At 40.4% G+C, this 26,681-nt stretch overlaps 2 protein-coding genes across 2 annotated transcripts in view; one reads left to right on the top strand and one right to left on the bottom strand.

Annotated features, from left to right (window-relative positions):
• The window catches only part of LOC119648890 (spore wall protein 2), a 43,306-nt gene extending 32,233 nt beyond the window's left edge, over positions 1 to 11,073 (top strand). The window contains exon 4 of the mRNA XM_038050787.1: positions 10,079 to 11,073. Within this exon, the coding sequence (XP_037906715.1) occupies positions 10,079 to 10,165 (87 nt within the window). The 3' untranslated portion in view covers positions 10,166 to 11,073. The remainder of the gene's footprint in view (positions 1 to 10,078) is intronic.
• Positions 11,074 to 14,439: 3,366 nt separating this feature from the next.
• Positions 14,440 to 24,520, bottom strand: LOC119648194 (translocation protein SEC63 homolog). The gene is made up of 7 exons (XM_038049785.1): positions 24,397 to 24,520; positions 23,349 to 24,058; positions 23,059 to 23,287; positions 22,707 to 22,997; positions 16,602 to 16,728; positions 15,860 to 16,476; positions 14,440 to 15,730 (listed from the first exon to the last, which is right to left on the bottom strand). Exons 1-7 carry the CDS (start codon positions 24,518 to 24,520, stop codon positions 15,558 to 15,560), a joined length of 2,271 nt encoding a protein of 756 aa, XP_037905713.1. The 3' UTR covers positions 14,440 to 15,557.
• Between the last annotated feature and the right edge of the window lie 2,161 nt (positions 24,521 to 26,681).

Genomic DNA, 26,681 nt, shown 5'->3' on the forward strand with positions numbered 1-26,681 from the left:
ATTCTACTTGCCACGATAGTTACCATGCGTAGAGAGTTTCGGTTATTTCTTCACAAGTGACTGCTTGCTTATTTCCCTTGCCTTTTCTGAGGTATATAAACTTCTGTTGATGAGCGCATGAAGAGCGATCGAAATAACTTCTGCTATCACCATTACTGCTGTTTCCGGAAAGTTACGATAGGCGGACGAAACCCATAGAGCCCCTGTCATCGAATTTGCGCTAGGTGTTTGCGTTGCAAATGAGATAGTCAGCCCAGGGTGACTCAACCGCACTCATAAGTAAATTGCGCCTACTGGCTAGGTGACATCAGCCAGCAAATCGCAGACATTCTAGACGCAGCCCTGTCTGAAGAAGCTCATCTTGTTGTCTATCATGACGCCAAAATATTTTACCGCCGGCTTCGGCAAGACCGTAGCTGAGTGTGAGGTAATATGCTCCAAAAAAGGCACACACATGGTAACAAAGTCCAGAAAAGGCACACATGGCTGTCGTGTGCAATTAGAGGAAAACCAATTCAACAAAATCAAGGAAGTCGAAATGGTGAAAGCAACGCATGGAGATGAAAACGACCTTAGAATCTATTTTAATGCACCTTAGAATAGATATAATGAACGATGAGCCATGGAGAGCAATAGGCAACCCCACACTGGCGCAAACAAATTAAGTGTTTTGAGATTACAATGGGAGAAAATCAAGTGAAACGGCCGTAGCGTATGCTCGAAAATAAGCTAAAGTAAAACAAAGTGGCGAAAAACAGTTGCACTGTTAAAGAGCGAAGAATAATAATACAAATGCAGAATGTTGCCGTTTGCAGCACCTAAGTAAGTAGGAGAAAAATGGATACGATGAATAATGGATTGGAGGAACTAGTGAACAGGGGCAAGGTTCGATTATGCGGGAGGTAGAATGAATTGGCACGTTCATCGGTACTTATTCCCAAAGTGAAAAGAACAAGGCGAAGAGAAGTATCCAATTTTCCGAAAAAAAAACATTTTCTAGTTCAGGCAGCTTCGGTTTGAAATGACGAAACAATGCCCTATATTTCTGAAAGAAGTCATAAATTCAGGGTGGCCCAAATGGAGTCCCTATTTTCAAGCAGTTCGTAATGACGGAATAATTGAGATTCAAAAATAAACCAAAACCGAAAGAAAGGAAAAATTATAGCATTTTATGACAAATTTATTTTTTGAACAACATCCCCAACCGGTAATTGCCCGGACGTTTCTTTCCTTCGAGTATCCTTTGCTTCAAATTCGCAATTACATTTTGGATCGTAGATTTCAGAGCCTCGATATCTAGCATCGTAAGATTTGGACTGTGCGCGGCCAGAGAAATTCTGTGTTTCTAAAAATCACCAGATTCGGAAACTTCTCTTTCAGCAGGTTTGAAACTTCGGTAGTAATATGCGAAACCATTCCGTCTTGCTGGAACCATATTCTCGACAGAGATATTCGTCTGCGATGCAAAGAGGGCATAAAAAACTCATATCTAGGTAACGGCTATTGTCCAAACCCTACTCTTTGAAAAAGTAAGGCCCGATGATCACCTTGGCTGAGACGGCACACTACACAGGGACGTGAGGGGAATGTAAAGATGTTGCTTTCGTAATTGTCGGGTTCTTAGTAGCGTAGTATTATATGGTTTTTTTTTGTCGATATTCCTGTGTAAATCAGCTTCGTCACGGAAGAAATCGTTTTCCAAATAGGTCAAGTTTTCAACAATCATGTCTACAATTTTGTCAAAAAATTTCAGCCTTTTTTCCGATTAGCTAGCTCCGACTCTAGGGTCAACTGAATTTTATACGGATGTCTAGATCCTCTTTAATGATTTGTCGCAGGGAGGTACGGGGAATTTTTATGGCTAGAGGATGTTAACATACTGATCTACGCGGACTTCGTGTCAATGCAGCGCGTATGTTTTCGATAGTGCTTTCGGTCCTGGTAGACCTCAAAAGCCCGTAGCTCACAATTTTCGGTGGTCAACTTGTTTGGCGAAAACAAGAAGGCTAAAGCAATTCAAATCCCAGCACATTCTTTGAAATTTTATGGGGACGGAAAAGTTCTGCATACGTTCGACCGCGACGGGAGTTGTGCGAGCAAAATAATAATGGCTGGTGTGGGTGCCATGTATATGACGAAGTGCATTGGTGTGGTTGCGAACAATAGACATTGCACAGCTGTTTATGGCTTCGCACATACTAGCTGGAATTAAAGGCAGAGCTTCCTTAAACATTAATTTCGGATTAATGGTAATGGATCTTAATGGAATCGCTGAGCGAATGATGCTTCAAAATTCCTTCTCCTCTCTCGCTTGGTGGAAACAAACTGGCACAACATTTTCGGTAAACAATCCATATTTGCTGCATCCAAGATCAATCTTCCGGATGCATCCGCTTCATGAGGAAACACGCTAGAGAAAACCATCTAGGTGACATCAACACACCAATATCACTTACCTACCTCGTCCCTACCCGAAAGTGCAGAATGAAATTCCGTGCTCATTTACCGCTGAAGTTGCTCCTTCAGTGTATAGTCTTCTTGCTTTTACTCAATTCAACATGGTTAAATCAAATTCTCTCTTGAATACGCCCTACACAACAACTAAATTTTCATTACACCTGAATGCATTAAAAAGCACCGCCGAATAACCCTTATCATATGCGAACCATTCAAAAATAGGGAATCTGTTTTGGCCCACTATGTAGTATGGATCACAAGTATGTTAAAATGAGGCGCTCAATTTCCAAGACATTATATTTAAATGGAAAATCTGTATTGCAATGAAGGCATCGAATTATGGCTTGGGTGTGGTGGTATTCCAGCCAGAGGAAGAGGAATCAGTGATACATGGATGAAAGGATGCAGATATTCGTAAAGTAAGTTTTTAGATGAAAGAATGGAATGGTAGAAAGAAGACTGCCAGGACGGTAGACTCGGGGTGAAAATTATGCTGAAAAACTGGACCCGGAGGAGAAATTATACGAATCCTCCTATCATCCCTTTTTCCATTGGAATGTATATTCCGGGCTTGCTAGTAAACTTCTGGCAGCGACAGGCCGAAACGGAAGAATGGCCAATATTTCCATTCCAATCAAATGTGTAGCAAAGGCCTTGAAATCAGATAACATGCTGAAGAAAATGCTGAAGTTTATGGAGTACAAATGGCTTAAGAAACTATAATCAGAAGATGTGCTGACACCTTTTCTCAATCGAAAGATGGAATGAAATTGATAGCAAGGCAAAGAGTATGGTGATGAAAGATCAACGATGCTGTTGAGTCAATAAATCAAGAATGGGTGACATAAGACGAAGGGATAATGTGAGTATCTGCATAAGTTGCACCAAGGATTTTCCACATAATTTTCAACTCGGGCCCGGATTTGCTTTCTACGGCACTTCCTGAGTAAATTGTCATTGACAATGGAAGGCAGTTTATAGGACGGAAATTCGAAGTCTATTATGCTTCTCATATAATCATATGCACACTGGCGATGCACAAAATAATGGCGATACTTTCTCGATCGCGACGCCCAAGATTCAAAATTCCCATGGGCATGAATGTTTGTGTTCGTCTTGGTGGTATCCCGCTGCTGTAGGCTTATCATTTGCATAGCACTAAATGTGATGATAGTTAAACTGAAGCACAATTTCAGTGAAAGTCAAATAGGAAAGAAAGCGTGTAATATTCCAGAAAAACTGGAACCCAGTGAGATTTTCTTAAAAAATGTTAAAACGAAAAGTTCAGTTCTGTTATTCTCTAGGCGATTAGATGAACTTTAGAGATATTGTTGCTACTGTATAGTATATGAATATACACAACACTAAGTGAGTCTGGTCCCGCTTTCAGAACTTATACTACTACAATGCATGCCATTTCAATATTAGCTCACATTGTACGTATATGGAGGCATCTTGCGAAACAATTCCTAAATTTATTCTAGCTACATGAAATTCGACAACAACAAGTCATAATATAGGGAATAATACTGGAAAGTTTGGTGTAAACTTTTCTACTATTAATTATTATAAATGGCTTTCTAGTGCTCTAAAATATCATAAAAGAAGATAATGTCCAATTATTTTTGCAGAACAGTTTTCCTTCACACACATTCTGCATGAGCCTGCAATTGAAATGGAAATTGGGAGTTGCTTTTTTACCTTGTTCCTGAAAATCATTGTTACTACTTTGATATCCTGAGGGTTTCAGTTAACAAATCAATTAATGCTTTTCCACCTTGTTCAATCAAAAAATAATTATTTCCAGAAAAAAATTAAAATGAAGATTGCATTGAGCATTCGTATTATGTACTATAAAAATGTACGAGTAAGTGTAATAAATGCTTGGAAATTCTTCGTGTGCTTCTCTCTATACAATGCTTAATCTTTTGATATCGTCCTCAGTCAGAGTTTCAAATTGGAGGCTTTATTCGTTACTATCTTACTTTTTTCTTGACTTGTATAAATCGTCTTAACTTCTTATTTCAATTCTGTATACATATATCATCTTTCTCAATGAATTTCATGAATTTCATGTAAGCTGCCTTCTTATCTCTCTTGACTAGCTTTTGGTTTTCATTTAAGTTCTACCGACAGTTTCCCAATATACGGTATACCTTTTCTTTATTGGCCATATTGCTCATAAACAGATAAGGTATTGATCTGTTGTTCATTTTTAATTTGTCATTGAAGATAAAACTTTAACTTATTTCGATTTTTTTCAGTAATTTGCGGAATCGTCCCAAGGTTTATTATGCTTGTCAGTGATATTATCCTTTACTTTAAGAAAAATAGTGCCATGTATATTATCATATAATTATTTAGTTTCCACCGTTCGATCAATAGTTTCCATATTTCTTCAAGCTTCGTGATTACGGATTTACCTAAATTGAAATATGATAGCGGATAGAAAGGAAGATAATAAGACGTTGCTGAACTACAAATTTTTCTTTTGAAAATCTGATTTGCTCTTGACCAGTCTTATTGTCGATAGATTGCCTGTGTCTAGACCTCGGCGGTATCTGGTATTCTGATGTTAAAATTGTGCCTTTTGAAGTTCAAATTTTAAATCCTCTAGCTAACCGTGTAACAACGGTTTTTGGATAACATAGCAACCCAGTTTGACCATATGCAACCCCATAATCTGCTAGTGACCCGTGCAATTATCCTAGTTTGCGGACCGTAGAAATATGTATTAAAGAAGTCGCGAAAATTTCAAAGAATTTGGTTGGATAGATTTTGAGCTATGGTGGCAGCCGATTTTCAAGATGCAGTTTCGAGAAAAACGCATTTGAAAATTTAAATGTGATTATCAACAGCAAAATTTTAACTCACCATTAATTTGCTATACCTGGTCTCTCTCCGCACTCTCCGTTTCTTCAAAAAAGTCTTGTAAGGCCGATTGTTACTCTCTAGTTTCAATTCTGGCTCTTTTAGCGAGGTTGGTCGATCGTCGTTCGGACCGCCAAATTCACGCTTCATTACGGCGGTCGGCATAAACCTGACATATGTGACCAACTTGACATCCCATTGTCACTGGGATTTTGAGAATGCCATTGAATCTTTCACTGAAAACAATTACAGCCAGAAAAGTGGCTATTTCTACGACCTTGCCCCAGAATGAAGGTGTTTAGGAGCGAAAGTCCAGATCAATGCATTTAACGACTCATTGTTATTCTGTGTCTAGACTTCGGCGGTATCTGGTATTCTGATGTTAAAATTGTGCCTTTTGAAGTTCAAATTTTAAATCCTCTAGCTAACCGTGTAACAACGGTTTTGGGAAAACATAGTAACCCAGTTTGACTATATGCAACCCCATAATTTGGTAGCTTAAATGGCAGTTCTTTTGACCCTCCCCAATACAACTATTTCCAAATTATACGCAAAATCGACTATCTTAACTTTCAACGATCCGACTGTTTACGCGGTTACCCATTTTCTTGAATTTTCTAATTTCTTCAACAATTCACTGTGCTTCCCAGTTTCGTCCAAAATTTTTAAACACTGACCTGACGTTAATTCTCCATCTATTTCCTATAGACATCAAACACTGATTATGTAGTTTTCACTCCTATAAACAAGTCGGGAAACCGGAAGCTTGACGTTTCAGGTATCAAAGGTTTTGTGTTTCCCTAAGTTAGTTGCATAACGCAGTTCTCCCTTGGCTGACAACATTGACTCGAGATATTTAAATCACTCAGTTGAGCGATTTAAATATTTCGGATCAATGTTATTATTCAGTGGAGAACTGCGTAATGAAATTGTTTCACGCATTAATGCGACCAGGATGAAGTAGCATTCCACAACTGGTGTTCTTTGTGATCGACATATCAGCGAACGTCTCAAATCTAAAATTGAATCTCATCTACGTGAAAGCGTACGGTTGAGTGTTTGTTACTTTTTACTTTTTGAGTAATTAATCAGTTTATAACAGAAAAGTGGGAAATTGTTGCGTGAAAGGAAAATCCTTCAATTTACCTTACGTTTCGGCAGAATAGTAAGAAGCTGTATAGCAAATTCTGGTCGCTACAATGTCCCCACAAAGAAAGGAGAGTTCAACATGTTGTTTACCGCATATTAATTATACTAAGTAGAATAATAGGGCTCAAATATCGATTAATATCTGGCTCCACCGATTGCTTCAAACATATTTTGCATTTTAGAAATGTGAGAAATTAAATTGATGTAAATTTTCGCCATATTATTACATAGTTGATTTACATGTCCCAGCGTAAAAGTTATAGAGACATTGAAGGGGGGAGGGGGGTGCAGTTAATGCGCAAGGGCAATGTTTACATATATGCCTTTGGCGGAAATAATGCCCGAACGCAGGTGTAAAAGAAATTTCAACCGCATTTTACCTGCTTTTTTTGGGAAGTTAGGGTGGTCTGCAGGAAATTGTTTGCGTCCATGTAGATGAGTTTGCCCTCAACTTTATGTTGCTCATTCAATTCCATGACTTGCTGCATATTCCCGTGTTCGTAAAAGTTGTTGTTTTATTCGTTGAAAAATTGCTAGAGGAACGAGTTTACGTCATTATTTTTATCAAAAGTTTTAACACTCAAAAAATACTTAGTGTAGTAACGTCGGAAATTTTTGATCTGGATTGATGGAGCCCTGAGCCCACACCGATTTAATGACCAGTCAGATCAATTGAGGAGAAATGTTCACCACTTTTTTTATCCTTCGTTTTGGATAATTTACCCATTTTTTAAGGAAATGAGTGTAGATTTCGTTCAAAATAAGGTAAGGCACTTCTGCTCTGGAAGTAGCGTTATCAAGTGTGGGTTGCTGCATTATATATGTATGCACGAGTATATTTGCGAACATCTAGTAAATATAAATTATTTTGGGCGAAAACCGTCTAATTCAGGTATAAGATGGTCGAAGCTAAGATGAAAGTATCCTCGTATTCGTAACTCGAACAAAATGCACAAAGCGGCTCCATGTATCATCATTCCTTAGCATCAATCTCATAATGTTATCGAGACAAGTTCCCTGTATCTGCATTGAGTAGCTGACAAATCCCATCCCACCTTCCACAAGAAAAAATGGCATGGTGGGCGTCGTTCACAACTCCATTGCAAAACACACAATCAGAAGATTGTGCCTTCCCAATCTTATGCAGGTAAGAATGAAAACCTCCATGCTCAATTAGGAGTTGGGTAGGGAAATAGTCAGTATCACTATTTTTCCGATTCAGTCACGCCTCTAGTCTAATTTTTTCAAGGGAGTTGCCACTCATCTTGTGTACGTTGCCGTTCGTCACGAACTACCGTCTCCATTGAGTCTTCTCCCATGCGCTTGTATACGGCTTTACGCTCCTTAGCAAGGAAGGCAACATGGTAAGCAGAAGCCACCCGCAAAGCTTCTCATCTATGTATATATGCAAGACGCTTACGATACACCTCTTTGTCAAAGCGTCAGTCCATACCTCTGCGCCGTAGATCAGAACAGACTGTGATGAACATGTGGCGCGGCAGGATCCGCATTCGCAACATTCGAAATTTATTTCATCTGTTATCATCTGTATAACCGACCGGGCGCGACTCTTTTAGCATGTCGAAGCAGATTATCATATGAAGCGTTCCAGAGGTCAGGTCCTGTGATAGACCGCTGCGCCATCCCCGATGTGACCTCCATTCTCCTCTGACCCTCTGCCGTCTTATAGCGTAAGTAGCAGTTCCTCAATAGCCGCAAGAGATAGTACGGCACATGGAAAGTATTATCTAGAATGTCTTTCCATTTTAGGGAATTAAAGGCATTTCCAACGTCAAGTGGGGTGGGGTACCACCCGTCGAAATCGGCGACTTGCATGACAGCGTCAACTGTGAATCTGCCTGCTCTAGAGTCGAACTACCGTGCGGATATGTCTCCGGCAGCATGCCTCTTGTCCTTCTTACCCCTTCTTTTTTTAGCCCTGGAGAGTGCCTGTGTGAAATCTCCTTCAGATTCTCCTTCCCCATTTCGTTTTTTCCCCAGTTTGTTCTGCAACGGGCTGTCTGCAATATGTTTGGTGTGTACGGTGTTCTCATCGAGGGGCGTTGTTACTTCCTTCTTTTTACGCATCTTTTGTTACACTCCATGTCCGCCTGTAATACGAAATTCTGTCCAAGGGCTCTTCCAGTTCCATCAGTACATTTTCCACTCCCTTGCTGATGTTTTTCTTGAGGAACGTCGCAGACGGCACTCGCTTCCGCCTAAATAGTCGACAGCGCTCCTACTCGGCTTATATTCAAAGCCATTTGGTCAGATTCAGTAGTTGCTTCTTTCCGCGATAAGATAATTGTATGGTACAGCGAGCAGTTATCGACGGCTCTGGGAACTCCCAGGGTGTCCCGGCGTGTAACGGTCATTTGCAGTTCGCTCTTCACCGAGAAACTTTCTCGAGGCTACTGCCTAGGACGCAGATATTATGCCAACTAGGGGGTCAGAATTACTTGTTCGGGCACCTTGGGGACCCGTATCGTAAGCGACCCATTAAGAATCGCTGACGACCCCTGAGGCGGTGAACCATAGTGCGTCTATCACAACTATACATTTATTGCATGGTTCCAGGATGTTTATGGAGGTTTCACTGCTCTCCCCGTAAACTCTATACGTATGACCCTTCACTAATCCTTACTTTCTTAAATGGTAGATTATCTCACAGCGATTGTACTGTACCCATTATGATCTTAAGACAGTCCTTGCTTGGGTTTAAACAATTATGAGAGCACTTTGGTTGGTATGTTTCTTTAAGCGCCCTGTAACCTTGGCTAACATAATTCCCTCAACTTTTCTTCGTTCTTCTTGAGTGTGATGGCCGAGAAACCCTTCCCGATTCCATAGAAGGCTTTAGGTCTATAGAGAGGCGTTTCTGATCCTCTTATTTTTTATTGTCTTCTATGCTAATATGATTCTGAACTTGGGATCTTATTGTACAGATCTAGCGTATTCAGTTTATCAATTCTTTCTCATACGAGTTTGAGATTCACCTAGTAAGAGTACTTATAAAAATGCCGTTGGGCATTTGCCTGTATATATAGGGTCTAAGAAATTCAATTTGGAAGTAACTGGAACTACTTGGGCAACTATATATGTGTGTATTCATCTGGTCCTCGTATATTGTCATACACTACCCTTAGCTGGCACTCGTCTCCAACTCCTGAGGGGTGTCTTACGAAAATACCTAGTTTCCTACAGTAAAACAGTACCTGAGAACGATAAGTTTTTTGCGCTAGATAGGTGTCATATTTTCCCTTATTAAAGACTTACAATTTTTAGTTTTTTTTTTATTTAAATTTATTCTTTCTTTTATGTTATTCATATTTATTTATTGTAAATTCTTCAGTAGATATCCAAAGTTTACTGGTCTCTATGTATTATTTATTTTGTACTTACATTTACTGTAATTTATTTTCCTATTTTGTTAATTACATAAAAGAAAATGTGTATGTGCCTATCTTCTCAATATTCTCTATTCAATTTCTTTCGTGCGATTCTATTGCTCTGTCGCTGCTCAAATGCTTCTTGTTTAGCTACTTCGCATATTCCCATAAAATTAAATTAATTTGATTTTTCCTTTCAATTTTTCAAACAGGAAAATGCCAAAGCGAATGGAGTCAAATCGCGAGAGGGATCAACGGAAAAGACTGCAGAAACAGATAAAGCGGAAGATGGCCAATAAATATTTAATACTTGATCGCCCATTTTGCAAGAAAACAGTAAAGATTTTAACTAGGCTCTAACACAAAAACTACATGAAAGTCGATAGTAATTGCAAAAGTGCTTCCTCCCGCCCCGGGAGGACAGAAAGTTTGTTGAGATTTCGGTATATCAGAAAACCTTTGGAACGGCAGTTGTTGAAAATGCTTTATAGGAAAATTTTTGAGAAAAACTTATGAAAATCAAGCTTAAAAGTCCATAAAATATGTTCGAGTACAAGATGAATTATTGCATTAATTCCTCGTTCGAATTCTGTACCTTGTGGCGGTTACTAGACATATCAAGCAATAAATTTGAATTTGAACCATAAACGTTTGTTGTATTTCAATTTGGTACTTTGTCCGGTTTCCTTAGATGTGGTTTTAAATGTGTTCTAAATTCAAACAATAATTCACGATTGTACTTCATTTTGTACTCCTTAACATTTGTTTTCCATTAAAAAGCGTATTAAAAGTCATAGTTACGAGTTACACTCACTATAAATCGAATGCATTATATATATGAAAGGAACTGAGTAATTTTAAGGATTACAAATTCAGTTGATGCTTTTAAACGATATGAAAACCATACGAAGTTTTACATTCTTTCTCGTGTTAAGCCTACTTAAAAAAGGTTGCGTTGATTTAAATAATTTCTCTTGCATCATTTAAAGTTTTAAAAATGTTCTTTCAAAATATTTGTTTCATTCGTTAAATTTTTCGTTCATTTCTCTGTATGTATATACATTGTTTCTATATCCTTTTATTATTGTATATTTTAAATGTATTTTCTAATTACTTTATGCAGCGGAATTAATGATAAATTATTTTAAGTTAAATTAAAAAAAAAGAATAAAAACCAAGCATTATAAATAAATGGAAATCAAAAGAAAATTCATGATGTTGAGTTTCATGTGAATTGATGGTTTACATATGTATGTTTAAAAAACGGTTGAGGTAAGTATTGACTGTAAACTTGTTTCAGAAAGTACTGTTCGAGCCCATTCATTTGATACGCCACATGATCATATATAAGGGTTTGTTTCAAACAAAAACCTTAAGAACGGGGACTGGGGTGGAAATTATAGGAGCCTGGGGTGAAAATTAAGCAGGCTCTTTGATTACCTCTTCCCTTCATTGAAATTTATATTCCGGGCCTCCAAGAAAACCCAGCCCCCCCTTGCACCATCCTCCCGTCCGGCCTGGGTTTACTAATAGGAATCGCAGGCAGTACTGCTCGATTAGTGACTTTGAGGCAGTGGGTTTCGAAGAGGAGCTTATTGTCGAAACTGACTCCGAGGTCTTGTACGGAATTTAGGTATGATAAGGAATGTCCGTTAAGGAGAGAAGTAAATAAATGAGAATTCAAGAGAGTAGAACATAGAGTGACATTTTCTAAAGTTTAACGGTAAACTATTAGTAGAACACTAACGAACCAGTGTGTCTAGTTTAGATTGAAGGAAAGCACAGTCCACACAGGTGACGATATAGCTTAAGGTCGTCGGGAAAGAGTAAACAGGGACAAGTAAGGGGGGGCAAGTCGTTGATAAAACATAAAAATAATAAAGGACCCAGAATAGATCCCTATGGGACATCAGAGGAGGGGAGAATGTGCGGAATATGCAGCCATCAAAAGAGACGCAGCAGGATCGGTTGGAAAAATAAGAGGCGAGCCATAAAATAAGTGGTATGGGGACGATTAGACATGAGAGTTTGGATAGAAGTATCTTATGATTTACAGTGTCGAAATTTGTATTTTTTTTTCAATATAAAATAAGCCAAAGAAACGACACACATAACTGAAGAAATAACAGTATGGAAAGCAAAGTCTGTGTAAATAGTATGCACTTCCTGCCGTGAATTTTGACATTTTGGGACAAAGTTGGTAAAGTTAACCAAGTTGGAGGCATTGGAACTACCCTTAACAAGGGCGTGTTTCTCTTTCACTATGTGGTAACGAAAGTGGGTGGACAACCAATCGCTGAGATATCTTTCCAAGATTTGAGAACAGGATGAGAGGAAGGAAATGGGACGGTAATTCTCGGCAAGCGAACCATCGCCATTTTTGTGAATGGGGATGATGGAAGCTTCTTTCCACAAGTCTGGAAAATGATTCTCTTCGAGGTTTTTGTTAGGGATAGGGTAAGGGAGATGGAGTGACCAATTTTAAGCAAAAAGAGGTTTGGAAGACCGTCGTAGCTAGGGACGACATTGGCATCAAGTTTGAGAATATGGTACTCGACATGGAGAGGGGTAAGGAGGAGAATGGTGGGCAATTTGGGGCAGGAGAGGGAACATAGGCTGAGGAAGACTGGCGGCAAAGGAAATCACAAGGCAGTTGGGGGAGTTAGTTGAGAAGCCAGGGAATTTAATGGACGGAGGGGATAGCTAGGCAAGACCATGGGAGCTGCCAATGTGGGACCAGAAAAGTTTCCGAGTCTTCAATACTGGTCAGATATTCGTTTCTGGAGTTTTGAAAGAAAAACTAAGTCAGCATAGGTTCTAGAGGACAGGAACTCCTCGCGGTGTGTTTTTACGAAGTTTTTTTGCAGCGCAGTCTTCGTCATAACGAAAAAGAGTAACCTTCGAGGAGCTCGGAATCTAAAATCTTTTCATTCGACCAGATTTCAGAACCGCAGATGACATGATGTTGGAATGCTAAGGTAGACAGCTTGAAACCTGACAGCTGGATCCTTGGACCTTTTACCTTTCAGTAAAATAGTCTAAAGTTGTGAGAATCATTTAGTTCGGCGGGCCAGTATGTTGCCAGTATTGTTAGCAGCAGTCGCCGAAAGGGTATAGGTAGAGGCAGGCAGTGGCGTCTCAGAATCCGAGGCTACGTTTGACGTCCACTAATTCAATATCCCTAAAAATCATCTAGCCTACGTCATCGTTCCATTTCAAGCAGGATATGCCACGTATTCTTTTCCTACCATAGATATTGATTGTCCTTAGTGACTTTTCACGCTGGATCATCCTCGCCCATACGGATTAAGTGACCCGCCCATCGTAACCTATTGAGCTGGAATTTATCTACAATCCGATGGCCGTGGTATTGCTCATAAATTTCGTCATTGTATAGGGTTTGCCCTCCGTCTTGTGTAAGTGGGTCAAAAATAATGAAAATTTTACAATCTGGCGATCAATTTCTCTATGAAAAGTTTGTCGGGAAAATAACTTTCAAGTCGTGTTTCCCCAACATAAACCTCTTTTCTACTTCTCAAAAAAAAAAAATGCCCTCTCAGTCACCCAGCATATCAGCGGAACTTTCTTCGAACAATAGCCTGAAATTTTCATTGCACGACAATTTTAAGCGCAGCGTGTCATGGCATGTTCCGGAGCAACATCTAAATACATAAATGTTTCGCAATTGCTTGAGATAGTCATGCGTTTGCCCAGGCGACAAAATTTATAGAGAATACAAAAAAAGAAAAGATTAATGATGATTTCTGATATGATGATATGGAAATTTATAGGTTTTTAAAGTTTCTGGAGTTTTAAAGGTGAGAGAGTTTTGTGATAAAAATATCAAAAAAAGAAATGAGGAGTAAATGCTTTTGCATAACGTGAATTCGGGATGGTATAGGGAACTTGAAAAGGGGATAATGGAGGAGGTGAAAGGCATAAATAGAATGAAAAATGGAGCTAATGAATCTTGCAGCTCGATGCAAGACATAGTCGAAGCGAAATGGTCTGCAAGCTGCCAAACCGGAGGTAGTACAATGCATGATGCAGTTCTCCACACTGACCTGTCCACGCGTATTCAGACAGAACCATCAGACCCGAGTCTGCAAGGGGCTGCTACGATAAGAATCCAGCGTTGCATCACCTCGAAGAAAAATATTCTCTTTGCGATGATGGAATCACACCTAATCAGGCTCCAGATCGAAATACGTCTCCCTCCCACATCAAAATTGTTTCTCTCTTCTCCTCCTTCTTTTTTCCTGCCAGGCCCCAAATTCCCTAGCCATGTTGCGCGACAAAGCAGGACACGGCAGCCACCATGATAAATTTCATGTGGCCGAAGCTTGACGATTCGGTCGGCCTCTTGCGGGAATTTAACAATGGTTGTGGTTACGCTCACACCACGAGCAAAGCTCCTTGGCGTTGTGTGGCCCCACACTGCCGCCTCCACTCAGTATATCAATACCATTGTGTTACTCACGGCAGGGCTCTGATCATGGTTTCTAAATCAGTTTCCGAACGGGGACGCGGGATTATATCGACACGCTAGGGACTATGCAATAGATACACCAAATTTCGATTTTTCATAAATTTATTTATAAACAATTTGGTTTTTTTTCTCGCCTTTGTTTTGTTGTTTAAATTGACAAAAATACATGAATTTCTAATAAGTTTACATATAAAAACATCCGAGTTTTGTAGAAGACATTTCTCTCTTTCTCTTTTTAAATTATTGTGTTCAATACAGTTTACACCGTCCATTCTCATACTTTCATTGTAATTTATAAAGTTTCATTTCACGTGTATAATTTTTATGAATCCTTTTTAAGATCATGAAACAAAAAGTTGGAACAGAACAGGATAATATATGTAGCACAGACTTGTATTATATGATTTAGTATGGAAACTAGAACTTTACACGAAATCTGTGAAATCTACATTATACAATATTCAACACTTCTCTCTTTCTTGAATATTCCGATAGAATGATTATGAAATGCTTGTTCATATTATTCAGAGGTATCTTACTTATAAGAGACACAAATATTTTTGTTATATTTTGGATCGTTTTTCTATAAAAATCAGAATTTTGTAATTTAAATGCAAAAATTAAAGAAACTTTCTTTGTTCCAGAAAGAAAATCGCAATTCCTTGGGTACGATGTGTTTGCAACCACATCTAACATGCTTCGATGTGTGACGTGAGATGAATGTCTTTTTGTCGTTTTTCAAGAGGTCGATTCCGTTTTAAAGTAAAGTAATATAAATTCACCAAACCGCTAGGAACAAAAAATTACTGTTCAACAGGTTCGAGATTTAGAATCGATTGCGAAACGAAAATTAAAATTTAGCTAATTTAAACCTATTAAGGATTTTTTTTTGTTTATTTGTTCATAGTCACCGATCTAAGCTTTACTTAAAAGGTAAATATAAATCTACAGAAAATTTGAAAACGTACATGCATGTTGCCCTTGATTTAGACTATTTAGACTCCCCGATATTCACTTGATTTCTCTTCCTTGTTTCTTAAACCAGAATTAGTTCGCAGAACATAAATAGAAATCATTAAAAGTAATTAAACTTGCTTTTAACGATGATGTTATTAGCTCAATATAATATATTATATAAAAGGTGAAAAAATCAACAAAGAAACCTACATTGACATTTATATAAAAGAAGATAAAAAAATATGCTATTCTTCATCTTCCGATGTATCAGTCGCAAATTCACTTTCATTTTCTTGCTGGTCATTGTGTTCAGACTCTGACTCGCTAATATCCCATTGTGGATGATCTGTTGTGATTTCAGGTGCTTTCTGGACATCTAATTTAAGCTCTTGTTGCTGATCCATTCCAATATAAGAATCTGGGGAGAGGGAAGAGAAAAAAAAATAAATTATTTGATTGATCCTGAACGTCTTTGATGCGAGTGTGCACGAATGTTTGTCCACTCCTTGCACTTTATCAGATTCTGTCAAAATCTTGGGAACATTACCTGATCGCAGGCAAACTGTTAACGTGTAAACTCCAGGCCATCGTGGTGCTGTGAACTTCAATTGTACTTCCTCCCGATCAACCAAATTTGTTATATGATACGGCGCCGTAAGCAGAGTTCGAGACTTCCTATCACAAATATATGTCCACCAATATTCCTGTTTATCCTCCGGGAAATAAGGACTATGTACACTATGTGAAATTCTCGACTTTCCTTCTAGTTTTTCACGTTTGTTCAGTTTCTGTTGCAGTCTCTCCCATTCAACATCATCATCATCTTCCACTGATGATTTCTTCTCATTCTCATCGCTTGATGCACCCAAATCATCTTTATCTTCATTATCACTTTCGTCTGAGTCGATGTCTGATTCAGTAGCGGTAGCTGCTTTCGTTGGTTTCTCTTGTACAGGGCCATTGTCGGATTTCTTACTGTCTCCGGGAGCAGGGGACTTTGAAACATTTGAGGGTGCATGTTGTTTAGGTTTAACTGGGCCAGGCTTCTTGCCGCCCTTGCCTTTGTGCTGTTTCTTGTTGGGTTTAGCCCATGTGTTTGTCTTTTTTACAGTTTGTTGCTCTTCATTCTGTTCACCGTTAACGTCTGGTTGTTCGTCGTTTTCACTGTGAATTAGATAAAAGCATGATGAATAAAAACATCTAGTGTTTATCCCCCACTGTGGGTGAGGTAGATTCAAAAAATTGAACCGCCGGAACGTTTAGTTCAAGATATATGCAACACAACTCACGTTATTTCCTGCTTAGCTGGTCTTGTGGTATCTCCAAAGAGGTCCTTCATATTTTTTCTGACCAATGTAACTGTAACTGTCACTATGGCTCCAGCTGTCACTACATTTGTATTTTCATCATCAATAACTGAAATAGAAAAAAATATTTAGACCATGGCTCAAGGTTAAGGAAATCTGATGATGTCTATTCAGAACATTTCTACTTGTGCTTCTGACAAGTTTCGGCCAGACTAGACGCTAAAATATCTTGTTTCTTCGTTTTGAGAATGCCCAGGGCAGAGGTGAGGCAGCGTCTGACGATTTGCCTCTGCCCTGGTAAGAAACCGTAAAGCCGCCGTCGCTTGACTTTTTTTTTAAAAATCTTGTTTCTTGTTTTTTATATTGAAAACGTCCAGCGCCCCAATTTCCTGCAGAGATTCGTTCAAGGACCAGTGCTCGGTTAGTAGCCTTACTGGGCTTTCTATGTACTCTTTTTTGATGGATAATACGAATTACGCTCAAGCGGGACGAGATTTCTGCACAAAAATGTCCGTCCAATAAGGTTTTAAATGTGTGCATGGCTGCGACAGTGAATGGCTGACGTCAAAAGCCAGCTCTGATCCCACCATTAAGAAACCAAATCGCTGGCGAACTAATTCCCCAGCATCTTCTTTGTCAATGATGATCAAGGGCTTTGGCATTCAAATCGAGTTCCAACGGCAACTGATCTGATATGCTGTTTACATGTAACGCTAATAACGTTATTTGACTGTTAGGACTGTTAGAGCGGATTGCGACCTTGCGAGTTTGACACGCACATTTTTCTGCCACCAATAGACCATACCTCCGCTTGAAATAGGTTCGCCGATTTTTAAGATTAACCTTATTAAAATCGATTTACTGTCTGTCCGTCACACGCATTTTTCTTGGAGCCAGTTATAGTGATTGACACCAAACTTGGTAGAAAGGTGGGAATTGTGAACGCTCACGCATATAGTGAGTTACACCCTTTTGCGTCGAATTTAAGAGGGGGTTCCCATACATACAAAAGGGGGGTGTAAATTTTTGTTCGTCAATTATAGTCATGTGGGATACTAAAGGTCTCGGTCAGTACTTTTCGAAGCCGGTCTTAGTTTTGACATTTGTTGGAAAGGCGGGGAGTGTGGGGGGTTGAAAGTGATCATTTCTTTAACGGACCCATTCTCAGAAACCAACCAACTGAAAAATCCGAAGAAAATCAAGAGGCTATCACTGTATGGTGCCTAGGCTCCCAAATACCCTCCATATCGATACCTGTTCAAATAAAGTTAATAATAGTACATTACTATAATTTTTAGTAATTGGCAGGAAAGTTCCCCTTAAGTTCACCCTAGCATCACGAAATTTTGCACCAATGTAGGCTACATAATAGAGCATGCACCTTTGGTGAAAATCACACTATTATTAACAAAGTTATAATAGGTCAAAGCTGTCGCTTCTGTGCAAATTCAATACTTTGTCAATATCACTTGAAAGTGGATATTTTCAGATAATATATGCATAAGTTACGTGCTACATATTAATGGGACAAATGCACACTCAAATCGCTTTATAAAAGAAATACACAAAATCTTTCATACCTGAAGCGTCTAGCTTCCGGTTTCCCGACTTGTTTAAAAGCTGTATCAGTTCCATTTTAAGTGTTCCGATAAATATCCCCCAACATAATCCACTTCACATAACTGATCAACTAACTGGTGCGAAATATGAGGGTCTTAATTTGAAAGGACTCACGGCCGACTGACGATTATTTTTGCCCTGCGGTGATTCTTCTCAAAGCGATTGACCGCCTTGCCAGGATGGTTGTAGAATTTACCCTCTTGCTAAATGTAAATAATATTAAAGCTATGTTTTACTTACTCCAGTAATGCTTAGGAAAACAAATTTTTGGATTTTTACCGGCAGCTTCCTGTTTTTATTAAAGCAACTGACGGTGCACCAAATGAAATTTATTATGAATGTAGACGAGCAGCAAGTCCATCCAAACTTACAGATTTCAGCATATCAATTTGTATTAACTGCAAACGAAGCATAGTTGAGGCCACATTTTGATTTTATTCTTCATTGCCAAAGCGCAAAGATTTCATCCTGATTGAGAAGATTTTGTTTTTCGAATTTTGGTGAGCACCAACATTGCCATTAAAAAATGATTAATAATACTTTTGTAAGGTTTCTATTTAACCCTTCACGGGACATGGTGTGTGAATCACGCCCACGCGTCATCGTTCGCAGAAGGCGCTTGCATTCCTCCTTTCCTGTTCTGGGCTATGCGCCGCTGAGTCTACCCATTTATCGGCCATCTTAGGATAGTGGATTCCACTGCACGGCGTAGCTAGCAATATAATTGTTGTCACACATCACGTACATGTTCCAGGCCTGTACGCCAACCAAGTTCTTCGTTCGAAACTGCATCAGGCCAGCGTGACACGTTGCAAACAAGTGTTGACGAAGGTCATGTGCTACTTCCATATAGCAATATTAGCACAGAAAAATATCAATTTAATCTTGGCGCTGAGATAACTAGTTTCCCCAATTTTAGACAAGCCCACGAGGGCGGATCTAGTGCTATTAAGTGACATCAAATTCGGTGCCATCTTTGGCAGAAACGACGTTTCCTACTTATACAAATAGATGGATGGGGATTTAAAAGCCTCAAGATTGCACCCAGATAACTCCGCCATGCTATTAACATAGTATGCTGATCCCAAGCCCAGGTAAAGGAGGAGGGTTTGAGGCAACATACTCTGTACTATCCTCAGTAAAACAAAAATAAAATGCTGAGATCAGGGAAAGATATAAATAAAGTATAATTGGAGTTATTCCACTATGCTAAATCCTACCTGATCTCTCTTAGTGACAAGTCCCGCGACAGGCCGACCAAGAAAATGCATACAATGTCGTTAGAAAGAAGATGATTGGATTGAGCCACAAGCCTCGGAAAAATGGTAAGCCCTCCACTTCAGTCGACGCGGCAGGACGGGCCCCGGTCCTGTCGAGAAATGGGCAAGGATTCTTGACGCATGGTCGGCGTCAGGATGTGAGTTAGTACAAACAAAACAAATACGTGTCTGCACGCCAAATATTGGCACCATAACTGGAAAGACCGAGGAACTTGCGAGAGTCCTTCGGAAAAAGCGCATTGATATCTGTGCTCTGCAAGAAACCCGATGATCTGGTGCTAAAAGCTGCGACATTGAACGCGAACGCGGTAAAAATGGCTATAAACTTCTCTATTTTGGTAGCCCACACACTCAATACGGTGTTAGCATTGCCATCTCAGAGGGTTTCTGTGATGCCATTAAAGAAGTCGCACGATTCGATGATCGGTTGATGAAGTTCACCATTATATCAGCTGATCGCACTATTCACTTCTTCACCGCGTAGACACCACACACAGGCCGACCTGATGCCGAGAAGATGCATCCTGGTAACTCCTCGATGGAAAGACCTGTACCGTGCCCGTAATGTGGGTGAAAAGGTAGATGATAACAGATGCCACAGGTGAAAGGGGTTTGGAGCGCGCAATGAGAGTGGCGAGCGTATAGTTGATTTTGCGGACTCCCATAACCTTGTACTTATGAATACATGGTTCATTAAACGATTGTCTCATCTCTCTACATTTTATAGTGGGAACAGTAACCGACATTTTACCACGGTCACTGATTGCAAAGCCGTTCCCTATGAGACCATCGCACCTCAGCAACGGTCGTGCCGTCCTGCGAATTAAGCCACCGATAAAAAAAGTGAGCAACACACTTGCCCGCCGTGCATTAAATGGTGGCGATTTGGTGAGAAGAAAGAAGAAACAATCTCACTCATACGATTACCGACCATTACAAATGTGGAAGAATCGTGGAACCAAATGAAAGACACGATTCACAAAGCGGCCTCTGCAACCCTCGGGGTCACCAAGAGTGGTAAGCGGTACATCAATCGAAATACTTGGCTTTGGAGTGATGATGTCGAAATGAAGGTTCGTGGAAACAAACGCCTCTATGACAAGTTTCTCGACGATAAAACGCTAGCCAATTAGTAAATTTATAAGAATGCCAGAAGGGCACCCAACACTGTGGCTCAGTGAAGTCTTTAATCGGGCTATTCAGGAAGGTAGAACACCATGTGGCGGGTGTATCAAAACCGCTTCGTGTCTTTGTTGGTCTTTATTCTTGCCATGGACACCGTCATACGGGACATCCAACGTCCAGCGCCCTATACATTGCTTTATGCAGATGTTTTCCTAGCATCTAATAGCAAAAATGATTTCGAACAACTTGTCCAAAAATGGAATGATCGCCTCATGCAACACGATCTCAGATTGAATCTGAATTTTTGATGACCGATCCCCATGAAACAGGCACAATCACTGTCAGCGGCAGTGATCTGCCCAGAATTGAGCGATTTAAATACCTCGGGTCAATGCTATCAGCCAATGGAGAACTGCGTTATTAAATTGCTTCACCCATTAACGCACCCTGGATGAAGTGGCGTTCCACAACTGTTGTTCTTTGTGACCGACGTATTAACCAACTTCTCAAATTTAAAATTTACCACAATGTCGTCCGACCTGTCGCTCTCTATGCTCTGAATGTTGGCCGACTATAAAAGACAATGAACGGAGTCTTGTGGTAAAGAAGTTGTTGGGTTGGACTAATGGTGTGACATGTTTTGATTACATCCGAAATGAGGATATTCGCGATCGATATGGGGTTGCACCGACGTGGAAAAACTGCGAGAGAGGCGTCTTCGATATGCCACGTAATTCACCAATCACTCGCCAAGATTTGTCTGAATATCAAGGTAAACGGTCAGAAGGCCGGCGGAAACAACGGTGGCTTGATACGCGGGATTTGGATTTAAAAGCCTCTAGATTGCATCCAGATCAGGCATTTGATAGGGTCAAATGGCGAAACCGATCACGACGAGTCGACCCTGCTTGTGAACGGGACAAAGGCTGAAGAAAAAGGAGAGAAGCAGTCCGCATTCGCATGTTAAGGTGACTAGCCAGTTCATCGATAACAGGTAGAACTTCACCGAATATTATATTATACGATTGAGAACTGTGGTGAAGTGTCTTTGTCACCTTCTCAGCTGTTCGTCATCGTGGATGAGGAGCCGATCGTTGACGTGAATCACCGGACTGTGGAGAGATATTCAAGTTCTTTTGTGATGCGGTATGGGGACAATAATGAAAATTCTTTTGTCACGGCGCATATTACGCTGAACTTCGTGAGGTTTCGCACGATATTGAAACGCAACCGCGTCAATCTTTTACGGTCATCGATTCCGCAGTCAAACAGATCTTGTTACTCATTGGGACGAGACCGAAAACATGAGTAGTGTCTGAGAAAGGAACATTCTTAGTGGCGATCCCATGCTGCAAGCAACTATTAAATGACCCCTTTTGGCGTCAGCGCTTCTCTTCTCACAATGTTGTCGACTTGATTGCCCAGACGTTGCCGGTTAGTTGAAACCCAACTTATGGCAAGCTCTGTGCCTCGAACAATGTGCCGTCAATAACCACACATCACCTATCACGATCATGATTTTATTGACTGCAAGCAACTGAGCATAACTGAGCATCGAAAGCCTTCTTCTCCTTTGTATCACAAGTCTCCCCTGATGCATAGCATGTTCCTCATTCTGGATCGGAATCCGTAGTCAGTAACCTGTTCGAAATCGGCTCTCGAATAATGAGGGTACCCTTGCGGTAATTCGAGACCGGATTCATGTTTACTTCCATCAGGCATTTCAGAGCACAATACCACAAGAGTAAAATAAGTATTCCCCAGAATCCCCTTTCTATCTGTACTTAATCCCAGAATGTGCAGCTCGTGATGCTGGAACTCCCGCTAAAAATGGAGATCGATGTATTTTTCGAAAAGCATAGCTACATTCCTTAAACATACTCGGGTCCTAATACACTAACTAAAGGTTCTAAACCATGTCCATTCTGCTCCGAGATATGGATAACTTTTCGCCAGGATAGTATATAAATCGACAAATGGAATAGATGCTTAAGATATTCCCCCATATTCATTCTAATGCTAGTCCCCCATTGATAAAAATCTAAAATTATGTATCTCTTACCTTCACATCGAATACTGAAATCAATCAGAGGCATTTTTCCCAAAACTTTCATGATATTTTCATATTCAAAATCAGAGAAGTTCCTCAGCAATTGACGGCATTCTTCGGGTTTGAGCTGTGCAAATTGTTGTAAGTTTTTAATATGTTTCTTCTTCATAATAAAATGAACGTGATCCTCAGTTAGATATGGAAGCTGCAGCAGAGGATTCTTGAATTCCCACAGGCCTTGTATGATCATAGGAGACAACTTCATACAATTCTCAATTGTTTCAATATTTGGCAATCTGGAAACTGTGGAAAGAGCAAGTCGTTAAATTCATCAGTTGGAGCGAAAGTTACCATTTGTCCTTACTTCTTCTGGCATATGCGAGCACGACCAGATGATGAACGCAGGATATCATTTCCTGAATGAGGTACGGGCACTTCTTCACAATGAACTGCCTGTCTTTGTCCAAAGTGTCTGGATTGAGCATGATACGACTAAGATGAGCGTGGATGATGGCTCTGGCCTTGATCGAGTACATGCGACACAGCGGCTGCTCCTTGCACTTTTCATTCAGATTCGGCAAATGCCGGATTAGCTGTGAAATTGAGAAACTTTAGACAAATCAAATCAAATTAAGATAAGGTACTGATTCTTACAGCTGGCACTTCATCGTTATCCGATAAGCGTTCGACAACTTGAGAGTTGTGTCGCTTATCAAATTCCAAACTGGCCGCCAGTATCATAATGACACGTTTCAATGCCATATTGGGGGTTTTGTGGAAGAAAAAGAAATACATTTGTGCCGTGTCCAAAAGGACTTTGTCGCCGGAAAACCGAATTGATCGGTACCACCAGGTGCCAACGGCAATGGGCAGAGCTACCATGAACACCAAGGCGTACAGGCCTAGGACCCATACGGAGTTCTCCTTCTCAACAATCCACGACGGCAATGCAATGCCGAACGACATTGCTCCCGGTCCGTCGGGGTTTCCATATTTTTCCCAGTTTTTGCGTGCCTCATCGTCGGTCAACGCTTGATATGCTTTCGTGAGTTTCATGAACGCCTTTTCGTCACCAGTTTCTTTGTCCGGATGCAGAACCACGGACAGTTTGCGGTAGGCTTTCTTGATGTCAGCTTGGCTTGAATCAGGTGGAATTCCCAATATCTCGAACGGATCAAAGTTCACCATTTCATAGTCGAACTGCGAGACCCGGTACGCTAAGTAGGCGAGAAACACCCATCCGAGAACAAGGAGCAATTTTGTACAGAACGTCTTCAGGTTTTTGTACGGTTCTGAGGCCGCGATTATCGCTTTCTTCTTTATACATGGCGGGCACTGACACTCTTCTCTCAATTTCTCTGGATCTGAAACGATAAATGGAAGCGACGTTAGTAAGACACGACAGAGTTATCTCGTTAGTAATTCAATTAGCGTAGGCACCGGAGTGCGAAGTTCTAACTGTTTTCGATGGGCCTTTCAAGGCGGCCACGCACGTTGCACTTGGTTACTCACTGCTGCGATAAGACTTGCACATATCTCCAAGATCAGCGAATCTATTCACGGAAGCCGTAACGACATGGGGGATCCCAGACGCACGGGCCACCAAATCACAGATTTAAGCGTCGCCACCACATCACAGAAACGCAGTCATTTAACCTATAAACGGTGGATTCTGGATGCCCAGTTGCGAACCACGTCTTACCTTCTTTTTTCTTTCTCGGCCAAGCGTAGATTGTTGTCGGGATTAAGACAAGTGCTAAGAACGATAGCAAGAAATAATAGAAGGTTCCGCCACTTTCATCGTATTGGAATTTCTGGCCACCCATTATCAACGTTTAATTATATTAATATAAAAAGATCGCTAACACTAATTTAAACAAAATAATATTTTATTGTTAATTCTAAGTTACACGATTTTCTTGGGTACCGAAAGACTTTACTACACACATCATCACAAGCTCCTCAGATGGGCGAACATTTTTGACACGTATAGTAAGCTGTCGCTCTAAGCCGCTGCCCACGACATCTCGTTGTGAGTTCGGGAAGGAAACGGGATGGTTACTGTCTTATTTGATCGTTTTAGCTTGCAGCGTTTCAAATAAAAATGGACATAGCAATTATATCCATCTCTTGAGTAAACGCTTCAAAGATTGAATTGAAAGAAACATTTTTTATGATTATAAAGTTTGAATTGTGGCAAATCTTCATATTTCGCTCGTTGCATTTGCCAAAAATATTTTGTTTAATAATTTTTTTTTCGTAGTAAAAGCGATAGACTTCAAGCGTTGTAATTTAATATTTAAAGAATTGCAATATGGAATGCGAGGACCGAGAAACAACTACGGAAGAGCATAAAATTGTAAATAATTTATTGAAACAAGTTCACACATTTAAAATAATAATGAAAGTGCTGCTAGGTCAGTTACAACTATTAAAAGCATTGCTTACACGTATCTGAAAGAGGAACATGCGAAAATCGACGAAGATCTGGCCAACCAGGTATAAAAGGTTTTGTGTTTCCCTATGTGAGGAGTATAACACAATTCTCCATTGGCTGATACCATTCACGGGAGATATTTAAATCGCTCAGTGCTGTCAGCAACTGAGCGATTTAAATATCTCGGGTCAATGCTATCAGCCAATGGAGAACTGCGTAATGAAATTGCTTCATGCATTAACGCAACCTGAAGTAGTGTTCCAGTGTTCTTTATGATCGAATTTACCGCAATGTCATCCGTGCTGTCGCTCTCTATGGTTCTGAGTTTTGGTCGACTATAAAAGACACTGAACGGCGTCTTGCGGTAATGACCCCGACAGAGCCACCCGACCCTCTCCTACTTTGGCCCCCGACTTCCAGAAGACGAACTGGAAACTCAATAATAGTATACTTAAATCCAAACTTGAACCTCTCCTCCCTTCCAATGAAACAGTTTCCAACGATACTATACGATGCTTCCCTTGACAGGTCAATCCGCGACAGAATTTTAACTCTTTACACTAACCACCTCCACAAACGCCTCTCCAACATAGAACTGAACCCGGATACCTTCAGGGAATTCAGAAAAACTTGTCCTCGTCTAGGCAAGTCCACCCAACAAACTACCATCCTTCTGCAAAATATTTCAACTCCCGAAAAGGGGAACATCCTAGCCGATCACTTGTTTCAAAGCGCATCATTGCACCCTCCACATCCGTGATCAACACTTCGAAAGGGTTGTGAACGAAGCCATTGAACAGCTCCAATTCGCACCGACTTTTTGCCGCCCCAGTCCCAACCTAAACTTTTTCTCTCAACCCCTTAATCATCCCGATGAAGATGTTGATGTTTCTCCACTCCACTTTGTCAGCCAAGTTCAGTGGAAGCTGTAATTGCAGCCTGCAAGAATAAAAAATCGGTGGGGCTCGATAAAATCCTGCCTCCTCAACTCTCACTTCCCCACCGACTGGAAAAGTGCTCGCATTGTACCTATCACAAAAAAGAACCTTAATCCACTTAATCCTGATAGCTACAGGCCTATCTCTATCCTATCTTTCTCCACCAAAATTTTCGAGCGGGTCATCAAATCCCTCATAGACGAGCACTGTACTTCCAACAACACTTTACCCGAGTTCCAATTTGCCAACCGAACTAAACACTCGGTTGAGCATGCACTTCTTGTCCACAAGACTGATATTCTTCTAGGTATCAATCGGAAGCCACCCACCATAGCCTGTCTCCTTGACCTAAGGAAAGCTCTCGCTCCATATGGCAATATGGAGTCACGTATAAGCTTCCCGAAATCCTCAATTTCCATCCTCACCTCTATAAGCTAATTCTTAGCTTTCTAGACGGGCGGAAATCCACAGTCAACATCCAGCAGCACCTTTCCTCGTCCTATACTTGCCCCGCTGGCATTCCCCAGGGTTCAGTCCTTTCTGCAACCTTTTTCTCCCTGTTCACCGCAGACATCCCCAAGCCAATCCCTCACCGGTGTCCTATCCGGATCC

Source organism: Hermetia illucens, chromosome 2 (assembly GCF_905115235.1).
Source record: "Hermetia illucens chromosome 2, iHerIll2.2.curated.20191125, whole genome shotgun sequence".
Taxonomy (NCBI): domain Eukaryota; kingdom Metazoa; phylum Arthropoda; class Insecta; order Diptera; family Stratiomyidae; genus Hermetia; species Hermetia illucens.

What these genes read in the sequence shown, in the direction of transcription:
- LOC119648194 (XM_038049785.1), bottom strand. Translation starts at nt 24,520, where the DNA reads ATGGGTGGCCAGAAATTCCAATACGATGAAAGTGGCGGAACCTTCTAT. An exon ending in GCTCGCATATGCCAGAAGAA is followed by an intron (nt 22,998 to 23,058) that starts GTAAGGACAAAT and finishes CTCTTTCCACAG; the next exon opens with TTTCCAGATTGCCAAATATT. An exon ending in TTTCAGTATTCGATGTGAAG is followed by an intron (nt 16,729 to 22,706) that starts GTAAGAGATACA and finishes TTTCTATTTCAG; the next exon opens with TTATTGATGATGAAAATACA.